Here is a 19912-nt window from a genome sequence, read left to right on the forward strand (position 1 = left end):
TGACGGTCATTCATCATCAAATTCCTTTCTCATTATTCTCATTTGCAAAATGTTTTGAAGACACATTTCTCAAAACAAGGCTTCTTATTTGAATGTCTTTTCTTTCTCTGTTCTGTAAACCATTAGTGGCCTTTATTCATAGAACCTAAATAATAAGCCATTGACTGAGCTGATGCCTCCAGATTTGTCTCTTGTTCTTTATTCCTCATGTTCCTTCAAAAATATTGTCAGTTCATTCTGAGTAGTCAAATGAGACCCTGATATGACTACCCCACTAGCCAGCTTCAGAACTGTAAATCCAGGGGAAGAGACTGGGAGGAAAACCAAAAGATCTCCCTGATATATTTGCAGTCTTGCAAAAAGTTGAAAATATGTGACAGTAGGCAAAAAGTTTAAAACCTAGTGCAGCTGATTGATGAGTGTCAGGGATATTCTTTTTTGAGGAATTATGTGGGATCACAGGATAGATGATAAATATTTTCCTTAGTATAAAACTGGGGAGGAAATGTAAATAGGTAAGCAAAATGGAATATTTAAATCAGTAGTATTATTCATCTATAAATAATTTTTAAAAAACAATAAATTCAGCCACAAAAAAAGGTATTCTATGTATTAACCAAGCACTGACTTACAGAACAGAGTGCTGTGGTAGGCTAACTGAGAGAGCTGAAGAAATGGCATGCTCAGGTAAGGTGGCATTTGAGTATAAATGCCATGGTTTTAAAAATTAAAATGTTTTCTGTATTTTTCTGTGCTACAACTTTGTTGCTCAACAGCTTCAATTTACTTCAGCAGATGAAAACATGAAATACAAATAAAGAGGAAAAACATATAGAATTTGATTGGTAAACTAATGTTAATTTTTTAAGCTCTAGGCTTTTTTTATTGAGAAATAGGATAATGTATGTAGATATTTATTTTTCACATTGCGGAAAACAACTGGAATATTGGATTTTGAGAACTAGGACAGTTTCATGGAGACTTTGTGAGATTGATTCTTCTGAATGGCTGAATCTTTGTATATTATTGTCACCGTCATAGTCCATGAATGAAGATACAGCTTCTGTGACTAAAATGACATTTCCATCTATTTAACTGGAAATGCATTTTTTCCCCATGATTACAGTGATTAAAACTGTGATGTATGTTTCATAGAAAATTACTACTGGAGTCAATGGGTAGTAATAGATCAGTGAACAAAGCACTTATAATTATATTTCAAGATACAGTTTTCCACTGAATATTTCATAAAATTAAAAATTTTCCAGGGGCTGCTACACTGAGCTTCAGATGGGGAAAAATGTTCTTAAAATGTCCAGTATTTGCAAAATATTAAGTGAAAAAATAAAATGTAATATACTTAATCAAACAAATATTTTTTACATAATTATTCTTTACCTTCCTGTAACATTCCTGAAATAAAATAGAAGCATTTCAAACACAGAAATATGTTAAGTTTAGTTGCAGTCACAGTCCTCACTCAGTGTTGGAAATATGACCTTTGCGTTTCAGCAGTGTTCATACTTGGGTAGATTTTGTGTTTACTATATTAGTTTTACATTTGCTGTGCTGAGAAGAGATTGTCAGATTGTTCTGGTAGAGTCACGATGGGTACCTGTTTTCTGGCACAGCTGCTCCTGGCCCAGTTTTCTGTTGTGTCATTTCTTGTTTAGTACACAGCAGATTTGAGTTTTAATATTTCTGTGTAGGCTCCAACCTAAGCTATTGCGTAGCAGAACTCAAAGAAGTTTATTTACAGTCCTTTATAGGCTTTCACTCTGTGTTTTGGTAACAGCTTTAAACACAACAGAAAAGCAGCATATGGGCAGGTGTGGATATCTGGATTTGCAAGGCTGTGGACAGTGAATTCACTACAGCTTTTGAAATGGAAAATACTTTGATCAAAACCTGAACTTATGATGAATGCCAGATCCCAACTTCACTGAAGAATCATCTTCATATACCTGCCTGTATATGAAGAGCTCAGAACTGTTATGATTTTGAATTCTTTCATTTTAGATCTGCTACCAAGAATGATTAAATACTATGTCAATGTTAAGTAAGAAAAAAAAAAATTACATCAGTGAGGACTGTAACATTTGCTGGTTTTGCTTTCTTTGACAGCTTTTTGGAAACTACAGCCTATTTCTGTATGAAACCAAAAATGGGAGAGAAAGAGGTGTCCCCACACTCTTTCTTCAGTATTTGGCATGAATTCAGTTCTGACTTCAAAGACTTCTGGAAGAAGGAAAACAAACTTATTCTTCAAGAAAGGTACATTTATTTGTTTTTTCAAAGGCTTTTCTCAAAGTATGCTATTAGGAGCAATTGCACAGAAACCAGTCAGCTTCACTTCACTGGCACACAACCTATTGAATGCCTTTTGGAGTTTTCTCAGATTTTGTTTTTTTTTTTAACAGATCATGACACCCACCCCCACCACGCCCAAATATCCATACACCATAATTTTTGAATGGGATTTTAATACCAGTTTGTGCTAGAGTTTTTTGGGTCCCTTACTTGAACAAGGTTTTTTGGCAGAGCATGCAACTACTATGCTACTATGAGACCAAAGAATGGGAAACTTGTTTCAGGTCTGAAAGTTGATTAAATATTTTCCATTAGCATATTTAGTCAAAGAAAGTCAAGGCATCAAGACATGGCATATTGTAAATATTTGTCAAATGATGTTGGGAAAAGGTAGACAGAAGGAATAATTGACCCTGCATTAAAAAAAAGGACTCTAAACCGTACAGCAAATCACAGGCCATGGACACAGGCACATGTGGTATATATGGCATAAAGAAATAAGACAGCAGTTTTGAAAAATCAGCCATGCTGTCTGGTCCATGTTTAAGAGGAGTTACGAAGTTTGCTTTCATCTGAGTGCAGACAGTCCATAGTGGTCACCCTTTGTTTAAAAAATTATGCCAAGAATTAATCAGTTGTTTAAAAAGTAATAAATGCCATATAAGGACAAACTAAACAAATACAAACATGAAAATTCTAAGCACTGTTGTATAAACCTACAACTGTTAGCAACTTGACTGATCTTGGTATACAGATAGTGGAGTTACTTCTGAGCCTAAATATTAACACAACTGAAGCTTTACATTCATTAAATGATTAATATCAGTCCATTATTACATAAATTGACAAGTACAGGCCTCTTTTTCAAGCATACTCATCCTATGTAATTGTCACAGACATAAGATTACTGGTTTAGGAAGTTACTGAAAACTTTCCTTAGGCACCAACACAATCCATGTTGTGTATACCATATATATTTGCTGTAAGTGGATACATTTTGGAACAAGCAGTCTCACAGATAAAAAAACTGGATTCTGGTACTATTGCGAGAACATAGTGAGAACGTTAACTCAGTACAGTAGCTCTCTAGGGACCTATTTCATTTTACTCACTGTCTGGCTTAATTTTATGTAATTAAGTATATCTTTTTGAAACTGAGTTGACACTTAAATACTATTTTTAGTTTCCTATGCAGGGATTTTGCTGCCTACTTAATACAGGTTAATTTAATTTTCTGTATTTTATAGGACAAGATTTAAGAAAAATGTCCTTTTATTTGAAAATACTAATCTATTTTTCTAAAAAGATAAAACAAACCTGAAAAAACCCACCAACAAAAAAATTGTCCAGAGAATTCTCACTACAAAATACTTTTCTTTTAAGACATTAACTAAATAAGCACAAAACCTCTTCCTTCTATTTTTCTTAAACACCTAAAGCTTAAGAGAATGATATGTGATTCTATAAGAGAATGGGCTGTAATACAATCATGTAACACTCTCTCAGTTCAATGTATGTGTATACTAAGAGGATGTATTGAAGCAGCAGAAAAAACGTTGCCTGCCAGGTTGTCCCTTTTAGGACAAGGGTGTTTTTTAGCCTGAAAGGAACTGAACGTGTATAACCGACAAAATAAAATGGCTGCAGGTGCAGGATGTGACAGGGAAGCGAAAGTGCAATGAGGAAGACCTACAGTGGGAAAAGAAACTGGGAGATCCCTAGCAAGAACAGCAGGGAGATCCAAACCCAGACTTGGAACTGATGGGTTGAAAGAGGCTCTCCCAGGAGTTCAGACAGGACTGTGTAACTTCAGTCCAGGAAGTCACTAAGACTGAAAATGATACCCCTTGAAAATCACGGGTAGATTTTTGTTTTGAATTTTAATTTTTACGTGTCTTATCAAGTTTAACTCTTCTGCTCTATTTAATTTGGTCAGGTGAGGAAGGATTTAGGCTTAGGAAACCTTTGATGTCTTGGTTGTGCTCATCTCTCAAAAATGTTTGGCACCGTGCTTTGTCAGGTCTGGCAAGACGAGCTCTCTTCATTACATTTTAGGAATTAAAATATTTTTGTCAAATTACCAGCAAGAGTAACAATTTTCCAAGTAAGACATTTTCCCAAAAATGAAGAATCTTTTTTGGTTAACAACTGTCTTATCAAAGCCTTTGCACAGAAAATTCTTTGCCTCCAATCATAGTTCAACACGATATGTGAAGTTGTCTTTCAAGCTTTTTTTTTTTTTTTTAGTTTTACATTTCTACTTCTCTTAGTAAAAAACAAGATGCTGTGATATGAAGGTGTCTTGATATTGAGAGGTCAAAAGAGAAAAATCTTGATGGAAAAATACATGTTGCCCAAAGGTGTAAGAATGTAGAACATGATAGGTTTCAAAATCTTGGTCTAGATCAACAGATCTGTAGGTGACAAAAATCTGAAATCCGTCTATTGCCACTGAAATACAATTATTTATTTCAAGAAAGTAGATTTTTCCCTTTTGCTGACGTTCTTAGGTGTTTTTCTACTGGAGAAGTTGAAGAGCAGGGTAGAACTTAAATGGTCAGAGAAACTTTCTGTAGTTATTCATTAGTGGCAAAATCAAGTGACAGAAAGGGTGAGACTTTTTAAGGGACTGTGGTATGACATCTTTGGTGAACTAATAACCAGGTTTCTTCCTCATGAAACAAACTTTATTTACAATAATTATTTATAAAACGTATAACTTTATTCACTTTTCTTTTTTTATTTCAATCACCTTTCTCAACCCCTGGTTGGTTTGGGGTTTTCTTTTGCCTCTTCTCCCTTCACTTCAGTGTTCAGTTTAACAAACTTTAATGCTGTGGGCAATGTTTCTAGAATATTTTATATCCCAGTTTCCATATGGACTGTTAATAGAGGCTGTTCCTTATTTAGTCTCTGCAAATATGCGTCACACTGTTTTACAATAATTTACCCAAAAAGATTTTCGTAGATGGTATTTTCCTAAGGTGGTACTATTTTTTGTTACCAATAGATTAAATGTGTATGTTTTAAAGAAAGCAGTCAGCCAATTCTTATTTTAATCACTTTTCCCTTGGTATTTCAACTTGCATATTAGTTTGCCAGGCATTTATATGCAAAAGATAAATATTGAAGTGTGAGACTTTGTATTTTCTTACTGGATGATGAGAAAAGAAATATGGTGCAAAGTTAAAAACAACTTTTATGAAGTTTTCTATGGCTTTCACTCTTCCCTCACTTGAAGTAAAGCAGAACTGGAAAATACTAGCTGTAGAGAAAATTATGCATGATAAACTGTGAAATACAGTAGCAATAAAAAGAAAAATGCACCTGAAAATTACAATAGAAGTATAGGTCTGCCAAAAGGTTTTCTGAACAGTACTATTTCTCATGGTCACACCATACTTACGGCTAACTAGACCATTTCAATAGAAATTGATATCTGGGTTATTTATAAAGTTCTTGAAAATATTTTGTGGAAGTTGAAATTTCTAATGCTATGTCTACCATAAATATGTATCCCTTTAAGTGAAAATTTTCATAGTATTAATTCTTTCTGATTAAGCAAGTTTAAGGAAAAAAAAACCATAAAACAAACAAACCAAAACAAACCAAAACAAACAAAAACAAGAAAACAAAACAAAACAAAAACAACCAAAGGAAATCCACAATCAAACTTACTGGGATGTGTTTTGATTTTTTAAAGTTGTCGTTATCATTGTCCTTTGATAATTTATTTAATGTCTCTGGCAGTCTATGGTTGGCATTCATACTTTGCAAACCCTTGAAAGGTTTACTGTCAGTATAGCCTGCATTTTATGCTTGATCAGCAAGAAAGACTAGAAGAGCTGACATATTTTCCCTAGTATTTTTTCATTGTTGTTTCAAAAGACAAAGTATGATTTTGAACTTTGCAGTCTTCCTGTTCAGCATTTCATTATCTATACATGATTTTCAGATGCTGCGTGCCCATTGATGCACATTGTTTTCTGAATACACAGAGCCAGATAATACACAGCTGTAGTAACAGCTGTGCAAAAGTCTCACCTTCATGGGAAAAATCTTAGGTGATCACATCACTAATCTACAAATACCTCTTTTTTTTCTTTCTGTCGTGAGAGCAAGTGTCTTGTACAGTCTGACTTATAAATATATTAACCCGTTTTTCATTAATATCTTTCTTTAAGTCCCACCTTGTTTTCTTTATATTTCTGAGTTAGATGTATTCAGCCTTAACTGCACTATTCCAGTCTAGCACTTCTGTGAGAGCAAGAAATATTTTTATTTTTCTTTACGTCCAGAAAAGGCCTGTAGAATCTACCAAAGGCTCAGACTCTACCATTTTCCTAGGAACCAGGAAAAGGTATTCTGTCCTGGGAATAAAAAGAAAAAAGTGCTCATGAGGCAACACCTAACATAACCAAAGAGGGAAGTCTTGAAATGTTATGGTAAATAAAAAAAGTTAAGCTACTGCTGGTTATGGCAGCATATCAAATATGGAATATGTGAATCCTTCATAAAAACACAATTATTTGTCAGAAATCTCATATTGGTATGGACAGCAATGATTCATCTTTAGGACTACAGCTTCGTCTTTTCTTTATGGCCATTGAAATACACCCTGGCTGTCAAAGGCTAGTATCAATATCTTTAGGTAGTAAATGCCAGTTCAGATCTTACTAGAAACAGGTCAGTAACATGGCAGAAACTCATATGCAGTGTGCAGTTTCACCTTCCCTTTCTTTGGATACAAGGGAGGTGCTTACACTTGTTTGTCCACTCCAGTTCTGGATATGTTTCCATTTCGCCAAATTGTTTGCTGTTCCAGAGGGCCTGAGCAACTTTGCAAAGATTTACCTTATATTACCTGTATTTCTACACAGGAGAGCGGAAGGGGGGAAGAGAGAGAGGGACAGCTATAGGTACCCTGTAAATGTGTGTGTAAGGTATATATTGCTTGTAAGATCAGTCGGGTCCTTGCCTTTATGAGGAGGCATGTAGCTGAACAGAGACTGACTGTGTCAGGAATGCCAGCAGAGGAGAGTTCTTAAGCAGGATCAACGTGATGGTAAAATACTGTAAGTCCCTGATATCTTGCATCACACTAATCTTGAGAATTTCTTCTGGCTGACTTTATTCAGCTCTTTAACTCCCACGATAAATCTTTGACACATTAAAAGTAATCTATAAACTCAAAAAAATGCACTCGTCTCTCAAATGCAGAAGTTGCCCATTCCCGTAAGAATAGCAGTTAAGCTGGCACCTGGTGTGTCACACTGTGTATATCTAGATGAAAGGGAGATTCCTGGCCAGTGTGTCTCCACAGCTCATTGATCTCCCTCTGCAGAAAGACTGGTATGTCTCCCTACAGACTCCTCGGCAGGATGATTTAAAACTTGCTGTTGAGCAATTTAAAGTCTGGCATTGGATATCTGTACATCGCACAGTGGGAGCATATTGGTAAGTTGCCACTTCTGCTTGCAGAGGAGGGCATTAAATCCCATAGCACAAGCAATGTCCTCAGAGTAATTTAAGGGATATTTTGTTAGCGCTCATAATATGAACCAGTGAGTCAGACTTGAGACTGAGAAATCGAGGGACATGGGAATAGGCACTTGCAAAGAAATGCAGAAATGGAAGAAAAGAGAAGAAAAATGTATATGGAGTTGCAACATGAGAGGGAAATGATGAACATGCGGGGTATGTTTAGTGGGGTCACATTTTGCTTGGCATGTTCTTGTAATGCCAACTAAAAACTCCAAGCGTTAAGTTAGTAAGTTGTCATGGGTAGATACATTTTCTGACTTGGGAACTTTAATCTCAATGTCTTTGTTGCATTCTAATCAACTCAGTTGAATGCTGGTGGGCTTGGATTTACAACCCATAGTTATAATTATTTTAAAACAGAAGGCAGTTTATATGACATTAAATTGAATAATTAGAAGGATCTACAGTTTTTGGGAGTATTCAAAATTTTACCTTGAAATGAAATAGCTTTCTGATGAGAAAATAGTGTTGTGGCCTTTGGAAAATCTACTTTAAAATGCTCAAACACACCAAAGATTCAGCAGCTAGGAACAATCCTGAGAGGCAGTGACTCACAAAGAGACAGTTTGCTGTCTAGCTGAAAGAAGTTGCTCAGCATTTCAGTATGGGTATTTTTCTTCTTGTGCATTTTTGGAAATTAGTCTTTTTTTTTTCTTTCTTTTTTTTTTTTCAATGAAAACATCGTTGTATTTTGGTTAGAGGAGGTGAACAGAACTTTCGTTTTTTAACATTGCTTTTGAGGGAAAACTCTGTGAAAATTAAAATCACTTGGAAATAAGTTTCTCAATCTGGATCTTTGGTCGAAAATCCTTTTGAATACCTTAGTCTCATATTTTCAAGTAATTCCGCATTTTATGAGGCAAGAACAAATATTTCCATTTGCCGCCGTGAGATGACTGGTGCTTACAAATAGTAAACTTCAACAAAGCAAAGGCTCTAGTGAAAAACTAAATCCAAATCTGCAATCCTTCCTAATTTTTGTGACTTGCATGAGGCTAGATTCTAGAATGCCCCCACATAAACAGCAGAAGGGCTTTTCAGCAGTCTCCATTTGCCTGGTGACAGTGGTGTGCCATACTGGCACATTATGTTGCATCCTAGTATGTGTGTTGTGCATAACAGAAGGAAGATACCAATTATCATCTCATAATGATGTTTACAGCCTGTTTTCACAGCTGTAACGTCAGGCTGGGTGTGATAGTAATAAGTATAGTAATATGGGGTACCATTATTCCCACAATGTAATGATCTTTTCAATCTTTTTTAACCTTTTCCAGTTCACCAGTTCTTGGAAAAAAAAGACATTTGCGTATGATAAAAATCGGGCCAATATATTCAACAAATACTTGCATATTGGTGAAAATAATTAAAAATTTTAAGCAGAATTTTTGTCACTTCTATACTTCTAATAGTAGTATAGTATACTACTACTTTTCTAGGCAAAATTATTACTTTGGCATTTCATGTTCAATAAAGCATTGTAATGTTTTACAAATGAGCAGCATTTATCATTAAATTATTAGTCCCCAAAAGTTTGAGATGCTCTCAAATACTTAAAATCTACGCTAACGCAGACTGATTCTGAACTACTGAAGATATTAGCTTCCTTGGTTACTGAGTTTACCAAACCAGTGCATGGCAACATCCATTAAGTGTAAGTGCATGGCTGTGTGTGTGTTTTATGGTATCAATATAGGGTCTAGTTTAACATCAGGGTTATTTTCCATATTTGGGAAAACCTGGCTGTCCGTACAGTCATTTTCGAGTCATTACATAATGATGAATGGGCACATTTTACCTCATGCAGCAAAGCTCAAAGTGTCTTATTTTCCCATCTCCCGCACAGAAGACCTCTTAATGTGGTATCTCTCCAGCTGACTTCTACTTTTTGAAATTTCTTTTCACTGATCTCTTCTACTCACTCAATTCTCATTTTTGCTTGTACTGCCAATCTTTTATTCAATGTAGTAGCCCCAGTATACCCAGTGTAGCAACTCATTTGTCCAGGGTATGTCTCCATATCCTCTTTAAGACAGTCTTCTTCTCCAGGAGGTCTGTTTACTGAAACTTTTCTCATTCTTTTTTACATATTGAATTTTTTCCTTCTTTTACCACATCTGCTGCTTAAAAATGTTTTACAGCTAACAGGGAGTTTCACATTTCTGTTCACTCATGAGTTTCCTTTCTTTTGCTTGGTGATTATTTTACCAGTTTTACCTTACCTCCAGTTTTGTTCGCCTCCCTTATCTTTTCTTGTTGAATTTCCTAACCAAATAGCCCAAATGTAGCCAGCACCAAGAGAAACCTGGCTTCAGTTCCAAGAAAAACAATGTAAGATAATGACAGTCTTTTCTTAGATTAACTTCAGTTTTCATCTTTAAGGTCTGTAGGAAAGTGATTTCCATCTTGCATGAAGGTAGCCAGGTATAGTCTGAAATACTGGCCACTTTGACAGTTTGATGACAGAAGTCATTAAATATATTTAGTGTATTTAAGTGGATATATGCATGTTTGCATTTTATTAGAAACATAGCTATACTTAACAACTCAATTTTTTTACATCATTACATTTTCAAGGTGACATTTTCTGTAATGTTAAAATGATAATTTTTAAACCATGTTTCAAACAGTATTCTTTTTTTAATTTATGTACATCTATGTATCTCTGCATAGACAAGAGTAGAACCCCTACATCACCAAGAGTATGATTTATGATTGCCAGACAGAACCAAGTGAAACTGAATACTTCAGAATTTAAATTCTTTCTGAATATTGTGAAGTGTGTGGTGGATTACAGTAAGACTCTGCAAACTGGAAAAGTCTAATTTTCATTTGGAATGGCCCCAAAGCCTTATTTTAGACCCATTTGACATGAAATGTATTCCCCAAAGTCTATTCAACACTGTTGACAGAGGAGGGGTCTTAATCAGAGTCCTGCTGCAGGATTTTTGCTGTGTTAAGTGCCCAGATTAAAAAATTTCAATCTATTTGTCCATGGTACTCTTAGCAAAATTATGATTAATCACTGCATCTTTCTGACAGCCACTATCTGCTTTGTGGTCCTTGAAGTAATCATACAAGGAGCTGGCAGGATGTCACGATAGTCTAAAACATTATCTCTTTGTTGGTAGGCAGAGGTTAGTTTTCATCAGTCAGTTTGAGGGGACGAGGTACATTACAGTGTGCTTCTTATCTGTATAAAGTCTTCGCAGTCAGTTACTGAATCATATCTGCGTCATCATTTCGACCCTATTCGCGTGAAAGTAAAAGCTCTACATTTTTTACTCTACTTTTATGTTGGGAATTGTAATTTTCCATTCTTGGGTTTTGGGGGGTTTTGGGGGGTTTTGTTTGCTTGTTCGTTTGTGTTTGTTTTTGGTTTGGGGGTTTTGTTTGTTTGTTTTTCTGAAGAGAAACTCCTTAGCAAAAATTATTTTCAATATTTCAGTCAAAGAGAAAAACAAAATACAAGCACATTGCCCTGGAAGAGTTTTTAAGGAAAGAGTTTTAAAGTTTTCTGCTCCTGAAATCTGAAAGACATCTGGCACTTGATAATTTTGTTGAATATTTTTTTTTATTTGTTTTTATATGTAAAGGTATTATTATTATTATAAACAAGTTCAAACAAATCTCCAACCCAGACAAAGCTACATAATATATTTTGGCAACACCATTTTTATTTATCTGATAATAAGCACTTAGTAGTATAACGAATATTGACCTTGGGTTTGTTTTATGTTAAAAAAATATAGAAAAATGTCTTTTGGGTTTCATGAACTATACTGTCAACTGTAAAAGTAATATCTGTCTGAGTTTATCGTGGAAGTTTTTGTGAGCAGCTCTGCTACCTAAGGCACATAACTTTCCAGTCTTCTCACTGTGATTACATTTATCATGTCATAGTGCTCACTAGTGAAGTGTAAGGCAACCAAGCCTAGATGGAGCCAGTAGGAAATGAACCTGTCTGCCACAGATACTTCAGACAAAATTATCAATATTTAGTGGCAGGAAAGTGGCTACCCCTTCAATGGATTGAATGATGACAGAAAGTCTCTAAGCCTTGATATGTTGTGGCCAGGCTGGCTATCGGTCTAGAAGGCAGATAAAAATACTCTGTCTTTTGGGTTTGTAAGGATGTCTGGTTTCTTTTTCCTGTGTGCATGCCAAAATGTAACTTGCTTATTTATCTTACAGACTGTCTTTAAACTTAATCGTAGTTTTTATATGTTTGCCTCACAATAAATATGAGGTAGTAGGAGGTGAAAGTGCTGGAGAAGAGGTTTTATTATGATGGAAATAAGAAATAAGAATCTTTTGTTATGGGCAACAATTGTTAGACTCTCTGAATCTTATTAAGTAGCAGATTTTGGGACTGTAATTCTTAGTTTCTGTAAGTGACTGGCTGTTCATTCACTTGGAGATTTTTTTTTTTAACTCATCCATGAATCACTGTTGTATGTTCCCTACGTGCTTACTTATTGTTGAGCTGTTTAGAAGTATATTCTTTCTGAAATAATGCAAGCAATGCTTTAGCTAAATTTAATATTAAGAGAAAATCAAATGATGAACATTCTTAACAAGTGTTTATAGAATCTGCCCTGGGCCTGAAGTTGGGTCCACTGCTGTAATAACTCTGCTCATCAGATTACTACAGTGAGAGTTAATCAAGTCTCTGGTTGTCTAGGATGGGAAGACTAGTTTTTTTTAGGATTATGTTCTCGTTAAGACAAAATCAGGAAATTATTTGGCAAAATAAGTAAGAGGCAAAAATTGCTAAAGGTAATGCAGCTGATATTATCTTTTCTATCAAACTCATATGTTCACTTTTAAGACAGAATTGGCATAAGATGTGACAAGGCTTGATAGTAAATGAACCGAAGTCAATTTGCTAAAGAAAGTGAGCTTGCAAAGCAGTTGAAAAGTATGAAGTGAGATAGTTTGAGCATCGGTTTAGCAAAGAAGCTCAGCACACTGCAAGCGTGCAAATCATTCCCATCACACTTACCAAGTTAACTGTAGTACCTGGCTACTTCAAGAGCACACCATGTCCCTTGCCACCTCCGTCTTACTCTCCCACTCTCACAGGACAGCAGGATCTGTCCTGCTTCTGAGTATTTGGATACAATTGAGAGTGATGGTTTTATAAAGGGATTGAACAGCCTCTCTAACAGAAAGTATTAGTATTGTAGAACTAAATAGTTTAAGTGGAAACAGATCTTCAGAACAATAAATCAATCTAAATACACACCTACCTTTGCCTAAGGGTCATAATTCTCGGGAACTGGGGAACACTCACTTTTCTCAGACTCTTTTTCCAGATCCCAGGTGGCAGCCTATCTTTCCATGCAGGGCCTGACAATTGAACCCCACTCCTTTCCTAGGACTGGGGGTTTAACTTTTTTTAACTCTTTGGTGCTCTACGAGCTCTTTAAGTTCTGCATTGGCACAGTAGTGTCATTTTGGCCTGGAAGTATGTCATTGTATGCAATTGCTCCTCCTTTTGTGACTTTTGGGGGTCTTGTGTTGTTTTCTCCAAATATCCTCTTCCCTCCTTCCGTTATTGAATTAGATCCATTAATTTTTTCATAAAGCTCTAACAGCTCACCAGAGTTGAGTTAACTAGTCACTAGTGTTCATATAATTTTTGCACTTAGATTTTTGCCTCAAATTATTATCTTGCACCTCCATGCTGAGCAGGGTGTCATCGAAGTCAGTGAGAAGTAGTGCAGGAAAAGCCGGAGCACGAGGAAGGTATGCATGAGTTTGCTTGCCACTGTGAGAAGTATGACTTGTACCAGGCATGAGCTTACAGAAGCAACATGGTATCACCTAAATCTCATTAGTGTTATGGAAAGATGAAGAATCATTCATGGCCAATAGAGAAAACTTTAGAAGCTGACAAAAAATTGCCAGTGGCAGTTATTTTCCAGCTGAACTAGGACTATTGCTCTTATTTTAAAAGTAACCTTTTATCTGCTTTTCTTGATCATACTGTTTAAATGGTGTGGATGCTCCTACCCAAAACACATCCTTTTGTTCTTCTAGAAGAATTGGGTTATTTTAATTTTACATGTAATAAAATTCTGATTTAGCTGAATGATCAGTCTTCAGAAAATATACTTACACACTGTAGAAATTGATAACCACTTTCACTGGTTTCTGATTTAGCCCTGTGGAAAGCTCATGGTTGTCTTTGCTTCTATATTTCACCAGTCTCTGGATTTTCTTTTTTAGATACAACTGTAGATTTATACAGCTCTCCTTGCTTCCGGAATTAACATGGTCACAAACTAAGCCTCCTCACAATGAGCCTTTCGTGTCCTATCTTTACATTTCTAAGGACATTTCTTGCTGAAGATGCATATATATAGGTATTGACTTCACTGAGGTTCTATCCAACCACTGCAGTCTTCCTGCACAAAGAGCAGAATGGGAGCCAAGGGACAGTGAGCTGTCCCAAACCCACACAGTGAGTCAGTGATACGGTGGGAACTGGAACTGAGTGCCTGCTAGCTCTCAGCTTTAAGTGCATTAGGAGTAATGCTTCTCATCTTCTGCATTCCCCTTGGTATGAATAAATAGGCTCAAACTCCAAGGAATTTTATAAAAGCTCCCAAAATCTTGAGAGCCACAACCATAGTAGTGAGACCAGCACCTCTTACACAATCCTGGAAAAAGATGTTGCACAAGCTTAAGGTTGCCATTTATCAGTCTGGAGATTGTGGATCGTTTCTTGAAGTGCAATCTAAGGGACACAGAAGTTCTGACTTCCTCCCTCACAGAGTGGCATGTTATTAGCATGTTTCAAGCAGAGACAGCCTTTCTCCAGATAGCTGTTTCTCTAACAGAAGGGATGTTACACTGACAGAAAAGATCTGCATTATCAAGGGTTCCATTCTGTGTGAGGATTTTTGCTTTGAATTGATATGAGACCCACAGACAGCTGTGTTCTCTCATGACCTGGTATGTTAGCAAGCGGTGGGTAATCTATCCTGGAAGGAGGATATTTAGGTGGGACAAACACTGGAATTGAAGATTCCTTGGCATTTCCTGAGAATAACATCTGGATCTGTGTGAACTGGTTTGATAAATATTTTTGTATGTTACATATGCTGTCATTTGCATGTTGAGTAGTCTGAATACTTGCATATGTTACACTGCTTCTATAAAACAGTCATTTTGATAAGCTCAATAGTACTTATACAGTCCCTGGGATTTGATACTAATTTACTCCCAAGAAAGATTTCATTTTGTTCTTTAAGTGATGTCTACCAGTGAAGAGAGCCAGCTCTATTTGTATTTGAAAAAAAGGAAATTATATGATAGACATGCTATTTTATATCTGACTTTGTAAGAATGGCTTTTGATAGGTTGGAATATGTCTGAATATGTTTGAATATTTGAAAGGTCATGGGAAGATCAGTGTCACAGATACTTTTCCTCCTTTTGATATAAGTAGACACAAAGCAGAAGAAAAAAAGTGTTTTAGGAAAAGGAAAATGTCTTTGAATTTTACTTCATTCTGCATAATTCCCATAAACTTCTATTTGAAGCTATCACCACATCTTGGCTGTCACTTCTACCAAATCTATTGAAATATATTTTAAAAGTTAATTACTTGACTGTTTGACATTTTTGTTCTAGTTTATCCTCCAGCAGTCTATCTGATTTGCAGTCAGATAGAAATCATTACAGCTTGAAAACAACAGTTTTCAAAGCTTTTTTTTTGCCCCCGACCTGTGCACATAAAGGTCTCCCTACACTGATAACATATAAGGACATCAAATGAAGAGGGCAGCTTGTTGGAAGTGCTGAAAAAGAACTGACATTTAAATTAATTTTTTAAAGTATAAATTTGAAACTTGTGAAAAGAACAAGGTGTGTCTGGGGAAGTTGAACAAAGGAGAGATGAATGTGAAGGCGGTTTCTTTAATGTGCTTAGCAGACCCAGCTGGAGTTTTATTTTCAAAATCTGGCCCTTACCACACACACAAAAATATTAAAAATAATAGTAACACAAAATCTGATTCTCACATTGCCCTATGTAGCCTTGCTGAAATAGCAGACATACGAGTGGTCTGGAGATGAACCACAGGGAACCAGCCAAGGATATATAATTTCTTCAATATCATTTAACTGTTGTTTCTTTTTTTCACTGTTGGATAATGATGAAAAGGCAGAGTACATGCCATCTAAAGCCTATATTTTTGGCAAGAGCAAGCCAATATAGGATTTATATATAAATAAATTAATACAGATCTCACATGATTTAATGTCATCTTATGGAAAGTGTTTATGTAAGTCTTAGGAGCTCAGAGTCTATAAGTTAAATCTGTATTATCAGTGTTTCAGTAACCGTGTGTGTTTACAAGGTTGATCTACAAAACCAGTGAAAGTGGTAAAGAAATATTTTACGGTGTGACATTCAACCCATCAAATTATTCTGGCAGGCTCCCAGTCTGAGTATAGTCCTCTGCCTTTCACAGTTTATTTCCTATCTGCATGGCAAAAAAGGACATTTCTCTTATCAAGAATGTGGTGGGATTTCACAAGGTCCTAATTTGGTAGTGTTTGCCAAGTCAGGAAGAACTAAGAAGTGGACCCTTACTTCGGGAACCTGCTCCTCAGCTTTGGAATGAAAGACACATGTGCAGTGACTCACACCACCTTTATTTCACCATTTTAAATCCAAACAAAAATGAGTGGAAGGAAAGATAGCTTGGTGAGAAACTTTGTTTAAACTGTAGTTGAAGTACTGAGTTGGGAATGGATGAAGAATTATTTTAAACAGTGATAAAAAGAAGTTTTCTTAGCAATGTTTGCATGAATGCTCTGAAATGTAAACTCCATGTGACCCAGTGTGTTTAAAACCCTCATACATTTGAATCTTCAACTGCAGTAAGTACTGATTGCTTTTGTAACTAGAATTGATTAGGCATTTGATTATGCCTGTCCTTGTAAATGTCAGGTATGGCCACAACAGCCCTAGAGTGCAAGTACTATTTTGTGGAGCGTGATAATGAATATATGGAGAACACAGTTGTCCACTTAAGTCCTCAGGCCTAAATTTGTAAGTTCTATAATGCATTGTCTTCAGAAATGTTGTTGGTCTATGGGAATATTTATATATTTTGTCTCTCTTCAGGGTTAAAGAAGCAGAGGAAGTCTGCAGGCAGAAAAAGGGGAAGTCACTATACAACATAAGACCAAAACATGATTCTGGAATTGTAAGTAAAAATTGTAGCAATGCTTCTGTTCCCATTACTTTTTCTACTGTTTGCTCTTCGCATTTTATAAGTATGTTATTCTTGATGTATGTTTTTGTTCTGGGTTGGTTTTTGGTTTGGGGTTTTGTTGTTGTTTTAATTTTAACATTTTGATTAAAGGAGCTAGATTAACAAACTTGACATCTGCTTGTGAATATTACTCCACAAAATAGATGCAGCACAAGCAAGATCAACATACTGTTGCCCCGCCCTGCCAATCTGTCTTCTTCCCAGTCTTGGTGTGGGATGCACCTAAAAGGCAGAAAGGCAATTCCAGTCCAAGCTCATTCAGTCTGTATTCTCTCTCTTTTCTACAGTTACAACATGTAAGGAAGAATTTTGATAGGTACACATTTTTCAAGCTGGATCACTGTATCAAATACTAGTGGCTTCTGTTCCATTGACAGGGATTTGTTTGGAATAGAAACCCTAGAAAAAGATAATACTGTGCTTTCACCATTCGTCTGAAAACAAATAACTTCAGTGATACGAGAGGAGTAATTCTGGTCATTCAAGGAAACCTTTCCCCTGTGATTGCCTAAGTGTTGCTAGGATCATGGTTGATTTTACCGAAAAGTAATATTCCTCTAGTGAAAAATTAATCTTGCACCTCACATTTAAATGATACCTGTAGCATTTGGCCATCATTTATATTTATAAAATATTAGAAGATTTTTTCATGTGTCTGTGTCCCTGTCCACACCCTTCCTTCCCACCACGAGACATGACTTAATTCTTTTGTGCTTTGTAGTCATGGCTATATTACTGTGATACATCTTGGAAATGAAGCATGTGGTAATATGCTGCATTCTAACTAATATAATCTGACACAGGAATAAATAATATTGCATTTATTGTTACTTATTCTGAATGTTTAGTGAAAGTTGGCTGTGGTTAGTGCCGCAAGAAATGTAAATGGAGTACTAGCTTGGTAAGGAATGATAAACTACATTTAATCAATTTGATTATAAAACAGATCAAGATGTTTAAAAAAAAAAACAAACCCAAAAGTTAACATTATTTTGAATTTCTCCATCTAACTTATATCTTGCAGCATATAAAGACACTGATATTTTTTCTTTTAAGAAATAACTATTTGCTTAATTATTCCTGTATCATTATTTGCACTGAAACAAGGACTTTCAGTATTAGAAAAATTTGATGAGTGAAAAGGAAAGTAAACAAAAATATTTCACAAGAAGTGTATAGCTGTAGTCTACTTCAGTTCCTTCTTCAAAGGAAGTTTATTTGTGAAGCAGTTCTACAGTAACTATAATTGATCATTAGGATATATATTTCTATGCTTTAAATAGCATAAGTATGTGTGAGGTGGTTTTATGTACACTCAATTCGTCTTTTTTTTTTTTTAATTTATTTTATTTTTCAGAAAGCAAAGATAAGTATGAAAATCTGAGAGAAGAAAAGCAAAAGCCATGGTTACCTGGTTACCAAAACTCAACATACTCGTGGGTGGGGAGTGAGAGGGAAGGAAACTACATCATCCTGATCATTTGCTTTCTTGACCTTTTTAAATTTGCTTTTTGTTCTCTAGAGTTTTCCACCAATTGATGTGTTATTGTACATTCATTCACGAATGTAATCACTTTAATGGAGTGCCCAGCAATAGACTAGGTATGGACTTGAAACACCTTCCCCTGTACTCTGTATCTCCTTTGCCACTCAAAAATGATATTTTGTAAAGTGTATGGTATATTACAAATAGGCCAAGTCAGCATGCATAAAAAGCAGCATCTGCATCAGTTCTGAACATGCTGAAAATTGCATTAAGTTGAACTTCATAAGGATGCTACTTGGTACAGTAAAACATTTCCATTCCTACTGGCAACATCTAACACAAATACTTCATGGCACTGCACTTAGATTAGGGAAAGAAATGTTACTCCTAGTGAACTGTTTGTATCTGTTTCATGTTGGCATTTGTAGTTTGTATTTTGAATCGTTAAGTGCTGTTTATACAGTATAATCAATGCTTTCCCAACTTGTTTGGTTGCCCTCCATGACTAAATATTTGTGGAACAAGATGTTTACTGTAACTATCTTTAAAATCGATAAGGCAGCATACTTTTACTTCATCTTTTGCCAGATAGTGAATGCCAGGTGGTATGGGGGTCAGAAATCCAGCATTAAAAAAAAAAAAGAAAAAGGAAAAAAGAGGTGAAAACCAGAAAAATACAGAAAAGCACAGAAGTATAATAGAGAGTATGAGAGATTTGACTATTATAGTTTGTTAATATATAAAGCAGCTAATACTTTTACATGAGCTTTAGAAGGTATAGTATAGTTTTAACTGCTGATCACTTAAGTCAGACAGGCTTTTGGCCACATGTACATGACTTCCCTTCTGGAATTAGCTTTACAGTTAATTTAAAACTCCTTTAGTGAGCCATTAAAAGATGCACATGGGGACAACATTTATGGAAAACAGTAGCCAATTCTAGTGACTGAACACAGACTACCAACTAATTGACATCAATTTCACACTTAGCAGAATTGCAGACATTTCCTCCAGGCTTTGTGTCCCTGACTAGGAGGTTAATGATTGAACTCTACGACTTAGGGCTTCCATTTTAGACCAAGCATTTAATTCCTATTTGCAATCCAGAAGTCACTATCAATTTTGATCTGCTCAACTGATAACAACCCCATCCTCCAGTCCTAATTTAAGAGCCCCAAACTGATCAGTCTGATTGATAAAGTTTTTCTTCCGAAGCGCATTTTTCCTAAAAGTAGACTCTGTGTGCAACTCAATTGGATGCACATGCTCACAGCTT

General features: G+C 35.7%; 1 protein-coding gene across 2 annotated transcripts in view; it reads left to right on the plus strand.

Annotated features, from left to right (window-relative positions):
- Window positions 1–19278, plus strand: part of FMN2 (formin 2) — a 179686-nt gene extending 160408 nt beyond the window's left edge. For both annotated transcript variants that reach the window (XM_017806715.1, XM_017806716.1), the window contains 3 exons: window positions 2125–2274; window positions 17000–17081; window positions 18508–19278. In XM_017806715.1, coding sequence (XP_017662204.1) covers window positions 2125–2274; window positions 17000–17081; window positions 18508–18534 — 259 coding nt within the window. In that variant the 3' untranslated portion in view covers window positions 18535–19278. The remainder of the gene's footprint in view (window positions 1–2124; window positions 2275–16999; window positions 17082–18507) is intronic.
- Window positions 19279–19912: the final 634 nt, after the last annotated feature.

The sequence above is a fragment of the Lepidothrix coronata genome, unplaced genomic scaffold, assembly GCF_001604755.1.
Source record: "Lepidothrix coronata isolate B3197 unplaced genomic scaffold, Lepidothrix_coronata-1.0 Scaffold16, whole genome shotgun sequence".
Classification (NCBI taxonomy): Eukaryota; Metazoa; Chordata; class Aves; order Passeriformes; family Pipridae; genus Lepidothrix; species Lepidothrix coronata.